Source organism: Haliotis rufescens, unplaced genomic scaffold, assembly GCF_023055435.1.
Source record: "Haliotis rufescens isolate VD_foot unplaced genomic scaffold, xgHalRufe1.0.p SCAF_14, whole genome shotgun sequence".
Lineage (NCBI taxonomy): Eukaryota > Metazoa > Mollusca > Gastropoda > Lepetellida > Haliotidae > Haliotis > Haliotis rufescens.
In genome coordinates, this window is record NW_025963824.1 from 27,407,182 (window position 1) to 27,420,983 (window position 13,802).

The 13,802-nt window shown below is 38.7% G+C and overlaps 1 protein-coding gene across 4 annotated transcripts in view; it reads right to left on the reverse strand.

Moving 5' to 3' along the window:
* LOC124131276 (neogenin-like) overlaps positions 1 to 13,802 on the reverse strand; it is a 162,572-nt gene that overhangs the window by 18,758 nt on the left and 130,012 nt on the right. For 3 of the 4 annotated variants that reach the window (XM_046494436.2, XM_046494433.2, XM_046494435.2), the window contains exons 6-16: positions 13,107 to 13,252; positions 12,167 to 12,442; positions 9,053 to 9,266; positions 8,794 to 8,939; positions 7,476 to 7,813; positions 6,981 to 7,125; positions 5,290 to 5,400; positions 4,786 to 4,983; positions 3,834 to 3,929; positions 2,319 to 2,633; positions 1,845 to 1,952 (exon numbers count right to left, since the gene is read on the reverse strand). In XM_046494436.2, the coding sequence (XP_046350392.1) occupies positions 1,845 to 1,952; positions 2,319 to 2,633; positions 3,834 to 3,929; positions 4,786 to 4,983; positions 5,290 to 5,400; positions 6,981 to 7,125; positions 7,476 to 7,813; positions 8,794 to 8,939; positions 9,053 to 9,266; positions 12,167 to 12,442; positions 13,107 to 13,252 (2,093 nt within the window). The remainder of the gene's footprint in view (positions 1 to 1,844; positions 1,953 to 2,318; positions 2,634 to 3,833; positions 3,930 to 4,785; positions 4,984 to 5,289; positions 5,401 to 6,980; positions 7,126 to 7,475; positions 7,814 to 8,793; positions 8,940 to 9,052; positions 9,267 to 12,166; positions 12,443 to 13,106; positions 13,253 to 13,802) is intronic. The other variant, XM_046494434.2, reaches the window with a different exon arrangement.

The following is a 13,802-nucleotide window of genomic DNA, read 5'->3' on the forward strand; positions in this document are numbered from 1 at the left end:
ATTTGTGACTATTTCCAATTTTGTCCTGTTATTTATATTCTTTTCTCAAAATTATTTTTGTACGAAGTATATTCCTGGGTTCTTTTGGACATCTGACAAGGTGTGACGACAGCGAGTTGCGGGGAAAGTACGACATATAATGTGACCTTGCTTACCTCCAACAAGTGTGCAAAACGTGAGGACACACACGATATGTGCATGAAAATATTGACAAGAGTCAAATGTCTACCTCTAAACCATTGAACAAATTCAAACATGGATGACCTACAGAGCACAAATTACCCAGAACACACCAAATATCAGTCAAGAAGGAATAGAAATGAAAGTTTATTTAATTTTGAAAAATATAATTTTTTTTTATTATTTTCATTTTTTAATTTTTTTAAAACTTTTTATGATTTTTATACGTTTCATTGCTGCAGATGTTCTGCAAAAAGATCACATTGGAATGTTTAGATAATGATACAGCTTTAAAAAAATGAAAAGAAACAGGATTTTGTCAGACTCAAAACATGAAGTGAATTTTCTAAAGAAAACAATTTATAGGATAATAGGTAATTAATAGCCAATTATTGCAGTGTATAATTAGCCATACAATTCCTGCAAATTCTTTTGAAATCCTTTTCTTCTGCAAATTTGCTGAAAAATCCTGTAAAAGGGAGTGAAACCACCAATCTAAGTTTGGAAGCACAGCAGTGTCTATGAAAAGGACAAGTTGCACCATGGGAAACAGGAAGTTGTACCTACTCCACAGGAGTGCATTATGGGACATCACATGGACCAACAGACACAGACATGGAGACAGACATGGACACAGACAAACAGACACAGACACACAGAGACTGTGTGACAGGGGGTGGCATACCTGTTTTCTCTGCAGAGGGATGGCAGGAAAAGATACAATGGCGGTGATGAATGGTCATGGTTTGGAAACATCAACGTAGGGTTGTCACGATTCACTACATCTTCCCGAGGCAAGGGAGATAACTGACTTTAAAAGTCCAGTTTCCACCCTTGTCGAACTAGGCTGGTATTATGGAGTTAGATTTTGGCTGGGTTAACGAGTCTATGCATAGTCCAATCAAAATCGTGCAAAAAAATCGAAATCCGTCGATTGCAGTATTTGCAAAGCATGTGTACCGCCAACTTGGTGTCAACAGATATTTTCCAAATGTTTTCATGTTTTTTATCAAGGTGCTCATGTGATTTGATGCATTTCGCGATGTAAGACTTGTTTTATCACAATATAGATCTTGATAATCGATCAGATCGTCTTGACTGGGCGCCGCCATTTTGTTTTAATCAAATGCAAGTGATGCGCGAGGTGGAAGCTGACTGGTCCATAGGAGAGGTTTAGAAGTGACATAACTCGTGAAAACCAGTGGTGGCGCTACGATCGAGTCCAGGAATTCCAGCCTAGTTCAGCAAGGGTGGAAACTGGACTTTTAAAGTCAGTTAACTCCCTTGCCTCAGGAAGATGGATTCACCGATGTATCAATACAGTGCGAAGTTACACCTGACAGTATGACCGACATTGATCTACCCATGATTCATGTTTTGTATCTGTATCGCTTTTCAAAAATTAATATCCGCAACATTTCAAACCAGATCTTTTACTACGATGTGGTACATCTGCGTCAAGATCTGACACCACCTTACGAGGTCTCGTCACACTGAGCGAACTATGAACATCCAATCAAAATGAAGGATGCGTCATGACCAAAGTATCGCGATATGTATCGATACGCAAGGTAAGCACATCGTGACACCCCCATTCAGCTGCATCAATTTATTAAGATTCTTGGATTCCTATTTTCTGAGAGTTGAGGTTTGAGAGAGCTCACCTGTGATTAAACCGTTTGGTTTCTGGGGGGGTTGCCAGTTGAGTGTGACAGAGAGGGGGTTGCCCTCCACAGCCACTGGGGTCAAGTCTCTCGGCTCCGAACCAGGCGCTGGAACACAGAAGTGGTATGCAGTCACAGAGCAGGTTTGGGTTCCATCAGCCATTACTCGTATGACTTCAGTTTTTGTTTGTTTGTTTGATGGTTAATGTTGTAAGTCTTTCATAAAGAAGAAAGCACTTGAAAGTTTTCTTGTTTAATGCCGCACTCATTGAAGGCAATCTGTAAATAATCAAGTCCAGACCAGATAATCAAGTGATTGACATCATGAGCATCGATCCACGCAATTGGGATACGATTACTTGCATCAACCAAGTCAACGAGCCTGACTACTCGTTCCCATTAGTCGCCTCTTACGACAAGCATAGTCGACTTTTACAGCAAGCATGGTTTGCTGAAGACCTATTCTTCACCTACCTGATTCTTGCGTAGTGTTGATCACACTCATACTCCACGTGCTCTGTCGGCGACCTTTGATGACCTTGACAGAGAACTCATACTGTGTGTTTGGCTTGAGACCATCAACATGGGCGTTAAGATCGGTGGAGTTGAGCTGCCTGGGTCTACGGTTGTGGCTAGGTAGCGGTGTGTATCTCACAGTGTAATATCTGTTATCCGTTATTTTCTGACTCTTCCCAAGGGTGTTATCTGCCCATGTCAACACAATGGTCGACGGGGACAGGACAATGGCCTTGAGACCAATCGGAGGCATCATGGGCGTGGCAGGTTCCTCTGCTGGGAGAAACGGGTAAAACCCATTCTACTTTAGTAACAGAATCGTTAGTGGCAACGGAAGAACTACAAGCAGGACAACTAGTCTAGGTTACACAATTTCAGTGGAATTTAAAATGGACGATAAGTAAAGGAGGGAGAGGAAAGGGTTTCAATGTACAGTCACAACCTGATTCTTGAAACAATGGGGTCCTTTATTGTCTGTGCCAAAGATATGCTTTGTTTGTTTGTTTTTAACGCCGCACTCAGCAATATTCCAGGTATATGACGGCGGTCTGTAAATAATCGAGTCTGGACCAGACAATCCAGTAACTGATATCATGAGCATCAATCCATGCAATTGGGATACGATGACATGCATCAACCAAGTCAGTGAGTCTGACCATCCAATCCCTTTAGTCGGCTCTTATGGCAAGCATGGGTTGCTGAAGACCTTTTCTACCCCGTATCTGAGATGGATATGCAAACTCTCTGGTTTCTAATCCTTTTTTTAAAAAATGAAGAGGACCTAGAATGTTTTTGATTGATTGATTAATTAATTAGTAACAAAAGATAAGGGTCTTCGATTGTTAGGACAGTAATTGTTGTAGAATAACTAGATAATGTTAATTCTGTACCAGGTCCAAACTCAAATGTTAGAGTTTGGCATGAAAAGGATTTCATACCAAACTCAGTTGTTCCTAAAGGGTAGACACAGATCTCAAACTACAGGATAAAAATGTTATATTACTTCTAGGAAATAATCAAACAAATAAACTTTTCTGATGAAATATTGTAAATAAATAAACATAACTACACACAATTTTACCAATAAATAATCAGTCTGAGATACAAGATCCAATCTCAAAATTGAGTAAGTGTGTTCGGTTTTAAACAACTTTTTATTTTAGCAACATTCCGTCAATAACCTGGCAGGGAACACCATGAACCCATGTGAGGAATTGAAACCCAGCCTTAGGCGAGATGAACGAACACTTTAACCATTAGCCTACCCCAATGCCCACTTCAAAATTGAGTTGTGAAATCAATTTCAACTTAAAGTTATTTTATGTTGTTTCTTTTTGTAAGTTATTATCCAAGTTTAGATTTAAAAAAAAGAGATAAATTTATTTTATCTAATAATCAGACTGAACATGATGTAGCAAATTAAAAAAAAATATGAATTAACTTTTTAAAATTCAAATTTAAGTTTAAACTGACTTGTCTCTTCCATTGTGGTGACTGTCTCATATTTCACTTCTCCTTCTCCTTCTTTGTTGAATGCTCTTATAGAAATCACATACTCCGACACCGGCTCTGAAACAAACAATCATTACAAATAATAATAACTGTGTGTACATATCTCGCGCCAGCCTCCATACACTAGGTGCATGCTAAATGTGCTAACATTATTACCCTGGTCAGTGGATGAGTGCACACTCAAGTTTCATTCTCAGCTCCCTGGGGAGTATACAATCCAAGCTGCCTTGTCAGGCACTAGAAGACTAGTTTTCTCATCCTACCGGGTACCCATTTTACAGCTGGGTGAACAGAGAGGCATATTTCAACAAAGTCCCTTCCTAAGGAGACACCATATGTGCTGCATGTGCCTCAGTGTGCGGCAGGACCGAAGCCCAGGAAACGCTGTGGAGTCAAGCTGCCTAACAGGTCACCCATCCAACCACTCTCTGCGATCGGACATATATTCGCATCATATTAGACCAAATATACAGGAAAATGATTTTGTTCCAGGTTAATTTTTTATGGATAAGTGAGTTTAAATTTAGCATCACATTGGCATTATTTCAGCCCTATAATGACGAAAACAACTTGATATATATAGAACTAGGTCATGAACACAAAGTAATATTTAAAACAGAATTTGTCAAATATATTTGGGCATAACAATATAATAAAAAAAATATAAAAAATTGTGTGTGTGTATGTGAAAAAAACAACCTTCACCATCCTGAAAAATTGTGTTGTGAAATTTTTGTTCGTTTTGCTTCTCTTTTCTGAGAAATACGAATTGTATGTAAGAAGCAGTGACCCAAGGATGATTCTAACTCCAACAAGTAACTAGAATATTAAATTGACAGCTCAGATGTATCGAAACAACAAAATTGTAAAGTTTGCCCAAAATGACCAGTCAATCTTGTCAGTGTCAACTTACGGAGATTCTGTATTGTATAGTCATGAGTGTTGGCGTCAAACGTGGAGCGGTACACATCGGGGAGATTTTTGCCATATCCCAACACATAGCCTCGAACCAGGATCTTGGAGTCGGATGGCGGCGGCGCCCATGTGACGATGATGGAGTTAGCCCGTGGCTTCACAGACAACCGTGCAGGCCGAGGTGGTACTTGGTTTTCTGGACAAGAAAAACATCAGCTCAAGATTTATGTCTACTATTAAAAAATTACAAGAAAGCATATATTTAAAAATTTTGACTCTTCAGATATATCATAAAAAAAAATACCTAAAAATCATAAAAAAATATTTCTGAATTTCACAATGAAAGAGAAGTGAAACGATAAGGAGAAATCCATAAAATATGAAAATGTTATGAACAGTCATGAAAAATTTCACCAATCATTTTATAATAATAATATTGACACCAACCATCCCACCCCACCTTACCCCAACAAACGCCTCCCCACCCCACCAAACTATGTACCTGATAGGTCATCTCGGTAGGTGGTCACGTGTTCCCAGGACGTGGCTGGACCCGATCCATTGACGGTCAAAGCCGAGATCCTAACCTGATACTCAGTCCCCTTACGCAGCTCTGAAATCAAGCATACCATGGATAGTGATCATCAACAGGTTCAAACAAGCTGCTGTTTCTGGTTAAATGTGAATTAATAATTATTACAGCTAAAATGGATAGAATTATCATTAAACCGCCCGCATGTTATCAAAAATGAGTGGGCCACTGTAACTTGATAATGCCCTGATATTGCTTGATGACGGCCATTATGACGACTGTCATAGGATAGGGATAGGTGACGTCACCTTCAATGGGGACGTCATCTGGTTTGTTCTGTGACGCTTCCATATTTGTAAAAGTGGGTCAGTGACATTCGTGTTGATATTGCAGTAAATGTTTCCATTTATTGTTGCTTCTTTTTATCTGATAACAAATTCCATCCATTTTAGCTATAATAACGGTAACACTATTTTTCAGGGCATTATCATTTGCTGAAGCCCTCGGTCTTTTCAACTGCCCTCCTTCGTCGGGCAGTTAATGGAAGTCCCCAAGCTTCTGCAAATGATAATGCCCTGAAAAATAGCGTTACCCTTATACCAGAACTTGCATTTATATATTTATTTGTTTGTTTGTTTGTTTGTTTGCTGAATAATGCTCCACTCAGTAATAATTCAGAGCTCCAAGATAGTGGCCAGTATATCATCAAGTCTGGACCACTCAAAAAAGTGATTAATATTATGAGCAACGTCACATAATATACTAAGTCACAGAGCTTGACCAACTGATCCAGACAATCACCTTTTGTCAAAGCATGGATTGCTGAGGACCAGTCTTACCCTAGAATCCCATATGGCTTATTTACTACTGAAATGTGATAACAAATCAGTTTGTAAACCAAATCAGGAACATCTGTTAACATCAGTCTTAACAATGCCCCTATAACTATAAAATCCTATTTCAGTATCAGATCTAATATTCCAGCTTTGACCTTGACGACCCGTGAAGATCCACGTTCGAATTGGTCGTCAGCAAACCCATGCTTGTCATAAGAAGTGACTTACGGGATAGGTTGGTCAGGTTCATAGACTGGGTTGATGCATGTCATTGTATCCCAATTGCGTGGATCGATGCTCATTAATTTAATCACTGGATTGTCTGATCCTGACTTGATTATTTACAGACTGCTGCCAGATAGGTGGAATATTGCTGAGTGCATCGTTAAACAACAAACAAACAAACTACAACCTACATCACAAACTGAGAGACCACCTCCGTGGTCTAGTGGTAGAGTGTCCGCCCTGAGAGCAGAAGGTCCGGGGTTCGATCCCCGGCCGCGTCATACCAAAAGACGTTAAAAGATGGTACTTGTTGTTACCTGTCTGGCGCTCGGCATTAAGGGGCTAAAACAAGGACTGGTCAGCTCGGAGTCAGTATACTGTGTCTGAGTGGGGTATTTATGTTAAACTGCAGCATGGTATGTCAGTGAGCTAGCACTATAAATCGGCATCAATCCGAACTAGTACAAGCAGCCACACACACACATACACGTGCATGCACGTCTCTATATAAGTGCAATAATCTTGGACGCAACGTTAAACCCCATTTCACCTCATCTACAAACTGAGAACTGCAAATATTAACACTAAAAGCTGGAGTACCTGTGAGTGCGTAGTTGTTTCTGTTTCCGTCCGTGGTGACGGTCTTTCCCTGCTTGGTGCCCCGCCGCTTGTAGCGGATCTTGTAGCCGGTGATGATTCCGTTCCGGTTATCCAAGGCAGGCGGTTCCCATCGGACAATGATCCTCTGGACAAGTCGAAGTAGAGTGAGTGAGTGAGTGAGTTTGGTTTAGCACCACATAGAACAGTATTTCAGTTAGCCGGTACATCATAGTTTATAATATATCTCTGTTACCAAAACTATCCAAGGTCATAATTAGTAACCACAATTGAACAAATAAATATATATGTCTTTTGTTAAAAAATATTCAAGACAAATATTTGTTAACACTATAATGTAAGTAATAATCTATGTAAATGCAGAGATGCACATGAATTAGGAAAATATTAAGATTTGTCATTTTCCTATTTTTAACTTACTGGCCTATTGCATAAAGAAAACATTAAACATCAAATTTCTTTGATTCCAGAACTTACCGTGGCACTGGATACCTCCAGAGTGAAGTTCTGGGGCGCGGCACTAGGTTCGTCTGAAAATGTCTTTGACACAAATTCTTCAGTACTCATTCCGGGACCGTTTTGGTTGTGCGCCACCACTCGGAGGCTGTACTCGCGGAACTTCTTGAGTTTCTTGAGGACATGCTCTGTGGTGTACACTGACACCTCCTTCTCGGAGTCCGAGCCGACCTCGTAGTAGATGAGAACGTAGTGGGAGATCCGGCCCTTGCTCTCCACTGGGGGGTTCCAGTTGACCTTGATGGAGGTGGGGGTCATGGCCACGGCTCGGAGGTTGACAGGCGGGCTAGGAACATGCACTGGAACACAAGGTCATGAATGTTTTATCTGAACACAAGGTCATGAATGTTTTATCTGAACACAAGGTCATGAACATTTTATCTGAACACAAGGTCATGAATGTTTTATCTGAACACAAGGTCATGAATGTTTATCTGAACACAAGGTCATGAACTTTTTATCAGAACACAAAGTCATGAATGTTTTATCTGAACACAAGGTCATTAACTTTTTATCAGAACACAAGGTCATGAATGTTTTATCTGATCACAAGGTCATGAACGCTTTATCTGAACACAAGGTCATGAACGTTTTATCTGAACACAAGGTCATGAATGTTTTATCTGAACAGAAGGTCATGAATGTTTTATCTGAACAGAAGGTCATGAATGTTTTATCTGAACACAAAGGTCATGAACGTTTTATCTGAACACAAGGTCATGAACGTTTTATCTGAACACAAGGTCATGAATGTTTTATCTGAACACAAGGTCATGAATGTCTTATCTGAACACAAGGTCATGAATGTTTTATCTGAACACAAGGTCATGAATGTTTTATCTGAACACAAGGTCATGAATGTTTTATCTGAACACTAGGTCATGAACGTTTTATCTGAACACAAGGTCATGAATGTTTTATCTGAACACAAGGTCATGAATGTTTTATCTGAACAGAAGGTCATGAACGTTTTATCTGAACACAAGGTCATGAATGTTTTATCTGAACAGAAGGTCATGAACATTTTATCTGAACACAAGGTCATGAACGTTTTATTTGAAAACAAAGTCATGATGTTTTTTCAAGACTTCATAAACTTTCAAGTGAATTTGGGGATAAAAAAATGAATAATTACTCTTGACAAGGTAAATATGCAAACACAATGACTCAAGGACCTGACCCGAGGACCAGACCTCCTCAGGGGTCGAGTCCTTGGGTCGTTGTTTTTGCTTATTGACCTCGACAAGAGTAATTATCTGTATGATATTGCCTGCCCTACCTTCTTGGTCAGTAGTGACGGTGATCCTGGCCTCCTGTCGACTAGCCCCGAACCGGTTGTAGGCAATCACGCGGTACTCGTACTCTGTGTGTGGCTTCAGATGCTGGATGTTCGCCTCCGTGGTTGTCGTGTTGGTCACACGCTCCCTGTTAACATCCAACATGGGTCGTTAAGACGAAAAAACATATAATCATAATAACAACAAAATCATAATTTCATCACAAAACCCGTTACTCCCCAAGGCTAGTTAAACGCTCACCTTTCTGATCCTTTTTCCTGCCAGAATACGGAGTAGGCGATGATGTCGGATGGAATGCTCCCCGCTGGCGGTTGCCATGACAACGTAACAAATCTAGTGGACACCAGGACGGCTCGGAGGTTGATAGGCGCGGTGGGTAGGTTCTTGGCGTCGGCGTGAAGAGCTCCTGGATGAATGAGGGGGTACAGAGAGGGGGTGGTGGGGAGGGGGACGTCTAAGGGAGGCAAAAGAAACAAAAAGTGTAAAAGCAAAACAAACGAAAGAACTGAAGCGGCAGGCAATGAGGTCAAACGTAACATCAGCGACCGTGGCTTAAGACTAGTTGGACATTCTGGCAGTCAAATATGCAGAAAAAAACCTATGTCTGGCTTGTGTCCAAATTATCTGCATGTGTTCTTGAGAATCTTGGAAAAATAGAATTTTACGAAAATTTTAGCATTTATGTGTCAAAGATTTATGTGATTCTCTTTGTGAAATTGAACGAATAATGAATGAGTGATGATTTTAAGAATATGTGAATTAATACCTTTATCTTGTATTATTATCATTATTAAGATTATTATGTCAGGCAGGGTTGGTATCAATCAGGAAAGCAATGCATCCTCATTTCTCTATCATGCAAGGCTTAATCGCAAAATGTCACAACTTCATTTATTAAACTTCGTTAAGCATCCTAATCCAAACAGTTTGTGTATTTGATGTTATTAGATGTTTAATGGCGCACTTAGCAATATTCCAGCTTTAGGACGACAGTCTGTAAATAATCAAGTATGGACCAGACAATCCTATGATTGACATCATGAGCATCGATCCACTCAATTGGGATATGATGACATGCATCAACCAAGTCAGCAAGCCTGACCACCCGATCCCATTAGTCGCCTCTTATGACAAGCATAGTCGCCTTTTTAAGGCAAGCATGTGTTGCTGGAGACCTACTCTACCCCAGATCTTCACAGGTGGTATTAGATGTTAAAACACCATCCAAATTAATAGAGTTGAAAAAAAAAATGAAAAAAAATAATACAATTTGTTTTTAGATATTCTGGGCTGAAAAATATGATTTCTGATACAATTATATTCACATTCAATCCTAACAGTGCCAATTTCAAAGTTTACAAATATATAAGCTTTGTATTCAGTAAACCTCACATAGTTACCTCCCTTACATCAGGGCACTGAAAATCAGTTTTCAATGATACAAGATTCCAATTTGAACTTGATCTACAAATCACCAAAACTAACAACGACCGAATGCATTTTCATGTTCTGTAGGCTAAAACCAATAAAAAATATATATCATTTTTCAACCAGAGTTACAAAATCAAACTATTTCTATGTGTGAAATTGTGTGGCAGCCACTGTTTCATTAGCAACATGCTGTGTATTGAAGATTGGGGTCTTAAGCCATTGTCTGCACATCAAAAAACGTGATTTATCAGCTGAAATAGAACAAGTGCATTTTAAACCACCAGGTGTCACAAATAGGGGTGTTCAAGAAGACAAGGAGGGCAATATGTGAATTTATGACATGCCTTATAAAACAGGAAAATATCTTGTTTCCAACTCAATTACTTTGGATTCGTCTGTCAATTTTGTGATTTCAGATCGTTTCTCACAACCTTCTTATAATCCTCGGACCAACAGTGGATCACGTTCCTGTTGCTAGGCAACACTTTGAAATTAGAGATAAATCTGTATAAAAGTCTTTTTTGTGTCCAAGATAATTTTGATAATAATATCAACAGCTACATAACTATTCATGTCATACTCTTTCAATGTCTTATTAATTTCATATTCGAGTTAATAGAAAAGATTGAATTTAATGTAAAATATTTTTGGGTAGTAAACTAACATTGTTCATTTTTTTCTCTCTAAAGCTTTCACTGTTTTGATAAAAAATATCATACCTTGAAAAAGTTAACCTGATCATATACTCACCGAAAAAAGAAATGCAAATACCATACATGGAGAATTACTCATATTCAAGAGATATTAGATTGATTCGATGCAAAAACGAACATACTGGTATGTTGTGTGAACCGACGCTCATGAACGCATCACATGTGATATCATTTTCTATGGTTTCTATGTTTCTATGGTTTGCGGGGTTTTTTGGTGGTGAGTATATTTCCTGTTAACAACAGCCATGATCTAATTCGAAATATATGCCTGATTTCCAGCCAAGATCTGTTCCATAAAACCATCAAATACAAGCATGAAGAAATATATCCGTTTGAATGTGAGAAAAATCAGAAATTTTCAGTTGAAAAAAATTGTTAATATTTTGTTAAGTGCATAAGAATGTCACACAACATTCAGAAAGCAGGGAGGTGAAACTGACCAATCAGCATTAAGTGAACACAAGGTGAAGGTCATGCAGAACATTATGTCGACAACCTGACACAATTGTCAAGCTGCAGACAGTTGTCTGTGAAGGTTTTTCAATCACAATACTAAATAATATTATTTTTTACTTCACCAACTTGAAAAACAACATGAGGGTTAAAACAAAGAAAGGGGAGACAACTTCCACACAAACTGCACAGTAATTACACTATGTGAATAAACCAAAAATAAAATTGACCAAAACCTCCACAGAAATACATCAAATCCCACCACTCACATCCTCCAAGGGGACAATTTGAAATTTAACATATTAAAACAAAAATCTGAAAATTAACAATCTATTAAGAGAACAATTATTTGATAGAAATGCTTTGAAATGTTCTTATTCCAAACATTTCACAATATTTCTTGTGAAAAACACTTGTCATTTGTTAATTTAAAAAAAAAAAAAATCATTGAAGATCTTAAAAAACCCAACTTTGTGCAGTGATTAATATTTTGAAACACAATATAGTTTATATGCACGATTCCGATAGGAATGAAGAGTTATTTTTTTAGTTTAAGATGATATATATTAATCAGCTGAATGATATCAAACACTCAATTTTATATATAGTGCTGTTAATTGGTGCTTGCTCGTTAAAAGGAAAAGTTGAGAGTGTGCACACCTCAGATTAAATGTTACCGATTTTCATGAAGTAATGATTTGAAATGATCAGCCTTAATAGTTTTTTGAATTCACATTTTGATATCAGTAATACATACCAGGTTGCAGAATCACAAGCTGCGCACTCGCTTGTACGTTGCCGAGGTCGTTTGCACCAAAACACTGATAAATGCCGTCATCCGAATTTACGAGGCCAAGTATTTTTAAGTCTTTGCCATCGACTATTTGGAAGTAGTCACTTGGAAAGAGCACATCGCCGTTCTTTAGCCAAGTGATTCTGGGATTAGGCACTCCATATATGTTGCATTCAAATTTGACATCGGAATTGGTGTGGGCAAATACATTGGCTGGCCTCTTCACAAATCTGGGAGGAACTGAATGCAAATAAAAATGGCATTGAAATTTGACATCGGAATTGGTGTGAGAAAATACATTGGCTGGCCTCTTCACAAATCTGGGAGGAACTGAATGCAAATAAAAATGGCATTGAAATTTGACATCGGAATTGGTGTGAGAAAATGCATTGGCTGGCCTCTTTACGAATCTGGGAGGGACAGAATGAAAATAAAAATGGCATTGAAATTTTCAACTAAATTTGTCAACCTCTTTTGTTTTCCTATAGATTGTTATTTCAGTTTAGAAAACTAGAATTCATACACATTTTTCATTTGATTTCAGATATATTTTGCATCTAAACACAGAATCATCTCTGCTACAACTACCTAATTTGAGTTTTAAGATGTAATAATGATCAAAAATGACTGACAGTGGTATAGATCTTCCGTGACTGACATCGTTACTTGTAGGAAGATGTTCAATCAGTCAATACCATATTTCCCCTTCATCTTTAATTTGAGTGAGTGAGTATTGTTTTACGTTTTAGCAATATTCCAGCAATATCACAGCAGGGGACACCAGAAATGGGCTTCACATATTGTACCCATGTCAGGAATCGAACCCGGGTCTTCGGCGTGACAAGCGAACGCTTTAACCACTAGGCTACCCGACCGCCCTCCTTTAGTTTGAAGCATGTCCTACCTAATACTGTCAACATGGTGTCTGCATCGATGCTGTCTTCCTGGTTGACAGCCCGACACGTGTAGACGCCCCCATCACTCTCCTTCAACGTTGTGATCTGCAGGCTTCCACTGCCAACCTTCTTTATCCTTGCACTCTTGGTGTTTCTGTAACATCATCATCATCATCATCATCATCATCATCATCATCATCCATCGTCATCATCACTTGTTTTTGTTTGATGTTCAACGCTGCACACAGCAGTATTCCCGCTATATGACAGCGGTCTGTAAATAATCCTGACCAGACAATCCAGTGATTGACATCATGTAATGACATCATCATCATCATCGTCATCAACAACAACCACCATCATCAACCATCGTCCTCGTCATCATCCATCATCATCGTCATCATAACCAAGGTGCAAATTAGCATCCATCTCACCATCCATGACAGACTATTTCCATGAAGAAGTGTGAAACTAAAACATGACCTGCGCTGTGGATGGGTCATATTTTTCCATAATGTCAATAAATCCCTGGTCTAGAAGTTAGGATATTTGACTATTAATATCAAATATATCAATACGAGTCAACAAAAAATTCCATTGTTTAGGTTGATAATTCCCTTTTCAAATTCTAAATCCCCAGTAGGGTTTGTGGGTGACATGGGTCATATGTAATATGTTCATCTCACATAGACATTGGTCCAATT